The 5,706-nt window shown below is 31.5% G+C and overlaps 1 protein-coding gene across 1 annotated transcript; it reads left to right on the top strand.

The window, feature by feature from the left end:
* Nucleotides 1-4,379: 4,379 nt before the first annotated feature.
* Nucleotides 4,380-5,486, top strand: LOC129874733 (uncharacterized). The gene is made up of 2 exons (XM_055950075.1): nt 4,380-4,828; nt 4,978-5,486. Exons 1-2 carry the CDS (start codon nt 4,484-4,486, stop codon nt 5,341-5,343), a joined length of 711 nt encoding a protein of 236 aa, XP_055806050.1. The 5' UTR covers nt 4,380-4,483; the 3' UTR covers nt 5,344-5,486.
* Nucleotides 5,487-5,706: the final 220 nt, after the last annotated feature.

Below are 5,706 nucleotides of genomic sequence, written 5' to 3'. Positions count from 1 at the left end.
CGATAATTCTTTATATTTTTTATTAAAAAATTAGACTGTACAAATATAATTTTTATTTATTAATTTATTTGACTAATTCTTATATTTATTTATGTTTTGATTTCTCTATTACTAAATTACATATTTTTAATTATATATATTTTTAGTCACTTGAAAGCTTGTATTTTATATATCAAATAAAATGCAAATTTTAGTATTTTACAATTTAAGAGTAATATGCACTTTAAATGAAGTCATACAAATAATAAATCCTCTTTTACTTTAACAAATTTAAGATGAAAGTTCTATTTTTAAGATAAATAAGATGAAGGTTTTATTTTTAAATACATATGGTACCATCATGGGAATGCACACACAAAAATATTTAAGCTAAATAATATGAAAGTTTTATTTTTAAGAATGAATAACTAAAGCTTGTAAACAAAATATAAAAGACTAAATAAAGTGAAGGGTAATTTTGTAAACAAACAACATGTTCTTAAAATTTATGCAATACATATTATTTTGAATACAACAAACTAACCAATCAATAAAAACTAATCTCAGTATAACTTATCACATCATAACTAATTTCAGCATAACTTATCCCATCATAATTAATCTCATTATAACTTGTATTCAAAGCAAACGATCCCTTAGTCTTCTAGCTTTCATTGGACTTGTACTCCTTACGGTAGTCCTACTTCGACTAGATTGTTAATGAATTAAACAAGTTAATGATTGATACAAAGTATGTCAATGTTGAAGGTAATGTTCCTATTTCTATCTCTGAGATGTACCTTCTTGAGTTTGAGTAATTGAGTGAGTTATTCACAAGCTTGAGACTTTGAGTTCTTGTATTGCATTTGTGCCTTCCAATGATATATTGATGGTAATATTCATTATTCCTATCTTAGAGTTGATGTTCATTTCGAGTTAAAGTATATGATGAGTATTCTTGAGTCCGAGTAATGATGGATTGATTGTTTGAGTGTTTGAGTATCTGAGTTCTTGATTTGCTCTCGTTCCTTGTGCAATTTCCTAGCTTGCTCATCATTCGAGGACGAATGATTCCAAGGGGGAGGTATTGTTATACCCCCCAAAAAATTAAGTTAACACCGAGCCATCCTCCATATGTATAAGGGGTTGTATCGGATAATTCATGATTGTGTGCCAGTGTGAAGGTTAATTCTTTAATACGAGAATAGATTTGGGGATGAATTAAGGTCGTAAAGATCCTCTAGCACAAAGTCAAGTTGAAATCTTCCTTACCGATTGAGTTTCGGTAAAAGATTTTACTTAGGTCAAATTCAAACGATCATATCTCCTATCATATAAAGAATTAGGTGGCCTTTGACCTATCAAATTAAAGGTATTTGAGTCCTCTTTCCAACTCTTCCAAGTTTGTCTTATTTAAAATTCGAATTAAAAAGTTATGATCATTTTCCTGGAGAAGCTCCAACCTGGCAGAAGTCCGCGGTCGCTTTGCGATGCGGAGAGGATACAAACTTCACTGCCTAAGACAAACGTCGTCCTTTTTGTTTTTTTTAAGGGTATTTTTTTCCCTATAACTCTTTGGGGAGTTATTTTAATGTCCTTAAACATGTAGAAATCAATTTTTCCTCATTAAAAACCCTCATTCACTCCTAAACTTTAACGCTCAAGAATTTTCAAGATAACATCAAGCTAGGGTTCACTTTCAAGATTCTTCAACAAGGTAAGTTCTTCTTCATAGATTTCAAGTTTTCCAACCCTAATTTCTTTATCTATTCATGAATCGCTAAGAGAAATCTTAAATCTTTACCATAGGATTTTCAAGAAAATGAATCCAAGAACTTTAAGAAAGTGTCTCTTGATTATTCTTCTTTGAGTTCAATTGTTCTTCAGTTTCCAGGCATGTAAGGCTATCAGAACATTAGATTAAGTTCGTCCACGTGCCTTACATCTAATTCTATCAATTATTGAGAATGAATTGAGTCTAACCTAGTTTCTTGAATTCCGAATGAGTTAATTCTTCTTCTATTGAGTTCCGTATAATTATCTATTGAGATTATTGTTGTTTTCTATCTCTCACTTGATCGAAATTGTTGTTCATGGCTACTTTCCTGTGAACTCTAATTGATTTGATAATCATGACTTTTACATGCATATTTTTTAGTAAAAATGGTGGCTTTTATGTATTGATATATATATATATATATATATATATATATACAAAGAGAGAGAGAGATGTAAATGAGTATGAGGGTCGAACATGATAGATTGAAATTGAGAAAAAGTTTTGACGAGGTGAGAATGATTGTGAAAGCACATTTACTGAAAGAACTTGATAATATAAGCATGAACATTGATTTTAAATGAGTTTGAGTTTTTATATGAATTGAGTTCTTGAGTCATTCAAGATTTTATTGAGTCATAAAACATGATTTGTGAACGTCTTAAATAAGCATGAGTCAAGCATAAACTGAGTATGAGAAGTCTTTAATGTTGTCATAAATGTATATTTAAACTACTCTTGAAAGATGTGATTGGGATCAATTGGATAGTATGATTGGTTGAGAAGTTTGATTGTGATAGAATTGATGAATTGATTATAGTCCAATGTGACTAGATGGAATGACTTGTATAAACTGATTGATTTGAGTCTTATGAGCATATTGAGTCTTGGAAGGAGTATTGAGCACCGACTTGGGTAAGAGTATAGTTACAATTCAAATCCCATGAACTATGTAGCCAGCGTAGGATGAAGGGTTAAACCTCTTAAGTCCCAAAATGATGGACTTTGATTAATCATGGATTTAATGATAGTGATTCATCCCTTACCCTGATACGCAGAACCAAATTGAAGGACTTATTTCATACACTTATAAAAGTTAGTCTAATTTTATATTATCTTCGCATTAAAATCTAATTTGTTAAATGTAAAATAAAACAATAGAGTTTACCAATGGAGATGAGGATGCCTTCAAGGTCTGATGGAATTTTGGATCCTAACAAAATTCAAGGCACACTACAAAAAATAGGTTGAAAATCGAGTGTCCAAACTAACAAACGACCTCGATTTTATTTTTTTTGGCCTAAAACTAACCCAAAATCAACGGACAAAACTAAATCGAATAATGGTGGGTAGATTAAAGGAAACTGTCAGACTCCCTCATTTATAATCGATGAACGTCCATTAATTTTGTTTAAACAAAAAATCGATATAAGCTTTTTGAGAAAAAAGACAAAATCCATCTGTTTTTCAGAAATATAAAAGAAATGTTGCAACTTGGAATCAATTCAAGTATTTGCTGTGATATGGAACAATTCTATCACCAGACAAAACATGCCCTTTGGTAAAATACTTCCATCATTTTTAATATATACTCCTCAACTATAGTTTTGCACTTAAAAGCCCATGGAGTCCCTCGATTTTCGTAAAAAATATTAAAAATCGAGGGACTTTCGTTGTTTTTTTTAAAAAAACAATCTTTCCTTTTATAGTTTCTACACATTTTTCTGTGAATAATAATCGACATACGTCCATCAATTTTCTTAAAGTCCATTGTTTTCTTTAATTTGTTTTTATAAAATCATTAAAAAAACAGACGAGTCCGTCGGTTTTAGTCGATTTTTTTTAGTATAATTTAAACTTATTTTTAGTAGAAATAGAAAATATTTGTATTTCTTAAATTTTTTTCAAATTAAAGTAGGATAAACATTTGCTTAGAAAAAATTGGGTTTAAAAAGAAATCAAATGAAATATTTATTTGGAAAAGGGGGGCATTTTTGACTATTAATTAACAATAGAGATAATTTTTGACCAAACTACTAACGACATGTGCATTTTAGATCAAATTATTAATTGAAAACATTTTCGTTCAATTTCGAATAGTTTAAGGACATTTAAAACTATTTTCCATAAATAAAACAAAGTGCCAAGTTATTTAAGGGAGTATATCAAGGAAAATGTTTTGATAGTTGTAAATATTTTGCTTACTTAAACTTAAATATTTTATGAGAGAAAATTCGTGCGCAAGTTTAATTTGAAAGTTGTAAATTCAAACTCCTACATTACTTCACTGAAAATGTAATCTAGGGTTTTGACTCTCTAACAACAGCAGGTCTCCTCTCATCTCATCACGGTTCGTCATTATTTCACTTTCCCCCCACCATTTTTATTTTTTTATTACATAGTGGTTGGCCATAGGGAAAATGTGGAATGAATAATCAGGTCAAAAATCAAACCTTCACCTATCAGTACCATTATTGCACTTTCATAATATATCCCTAAATGAAATCCTTGTATTTTGCAGACTATAAATCTATAAGATGTATGTCTATGCAATTAAAGTGTAATTCTGTAGTATGTATATAGTCTCATTGCAAGTGTGTTCGGTCTAAAGGAAAATATTTGTTTCAAGAATATAAGTGAATTTCGTACTTATTTTTTTGTGTTTGATACATAGGAATAAGTGTCTCCTTGTATTTTATTCCTGAAATTGACATTACAATTATCTAGATGGTTCGTCGTTGCATCCAAGATCCAGCTGAAGATGTCTGGTCAAGTCCTAATTGGCCTCCACGGGTAGAAATAATCTTTGTTAATTCATTGGTAGAGGAAATGAAATACCATCTGGATGTGATCCCAAGTAATTTCCATGATCAGGCATGGCAAAATGTTGTCAAGGACTTTAATCAATGCAGTGGTTTGAATTTTGATAAGGCAGAGCTGAAGAAACATCTCTCTATATTGAAAAAAGGTTATCGAATCGTGAAGCCACTTTACAATCATGGTGGATTTGGTTGGCATAATAGGAGAAAGAGGGTTGTCGTTGATGATAGTGTGTGGGCTGAGTACATAGAGGTTTGCCTTGACTTCCATTTTATCACTGCTTCACGCAATGTTGTAGTCCCTCCGTTCCAATTTGAGTGTCTTAGTTTGACTGGTTATAGAGTTAAAGAAATAAATAGAGGCTTTTGAATCTCGTACTCTTATATGAAATAATCTTGCAGGTACCTCCTGAGATAACACCATATAGAAAATATGGCTGCCCTATATACAAGGAGTTGTGTCATATTTTTATGAGACCAAAAGCTACCGGGGAATTTGCTGTTTCTTCTACGGAGCCTGGAAGCAACTCTAGTGAACGAAACAAATGGAAATTGACAGAGCAACCAAAATCTGGTTCCAATAAGAGGAATAGTATTGGTCCTGACAATCCAAAAGGATCAAAGAACAGTGACATGGATCAGTATCAGAATCCATATTCGACAGGTAACTGTATTTTGGCTCTAAACGATATGCCAGGAGTTGATCGGAGGCTATATAATCCTGCTATGGACTTGTTTGAAAATCAAACCTGGAGGGAACTATTGTGACTATGAAAATTGATAAAAGGTTGAGTTGGCTGAAGGCCATGATTCCTAGAAAAACATGAATTCAGCAAGGACAGGGGAAAGTTAGGCTTATAAGGCTTTTTATGTTGTTTTGAGTTTTTTGTTTTGGTTTGTTTTGTTTTTAATTCGGGGTAGGGAAGGGGGAAATGGGGGAGAGAAGTAGCCAATTAAGGGAGAATTTCTCCGTACCGAAACTTGAATCTGAAATTTATGATATGGTATGTTTTTTCCCTTTGTGTTACTTTCATTTTAACTATTGGTTATCTGGAATGACATATAATTTGAACCCTAAAAACTAGCTATTGAGATGAGAGATTGACAATCAAATGCTCACTCAATTGGTAA

This window comes from Solanum dulcamara, chromosome 11 (genome assembly GCF_947179165.1).
Source record: "Solanum dulcamara chromosome 11, daSolDulc1.2, whole genome shotgun sequence".
Classification (NCBI taxonomy): Eukaryota; Viridiplantae; Streptophyta; class Magnoliopsida; order Solanales; family Solanaceae; genus Solanum; species Solanum dulcamara.
This window is presented reverse-complemented; position numbering and strand designations above follow the sequence as displayed.

Coding starts and splice junctions, on each gene's coding strand:
- LOC129874733 (XM_055950075.1), top strand. CDS start 4,484: ATGGTTCGTCGTTGCATCCAAGATCCAGCTGAAGATGTCTGGTCAAGT. Junction 4,829..4,977: donor TGTGGGCTGAGTACATAGAG/GTTTGCCTTGAC, acceptor ATAATCTTGCAG/GTACCTCCTGAGATAACACC.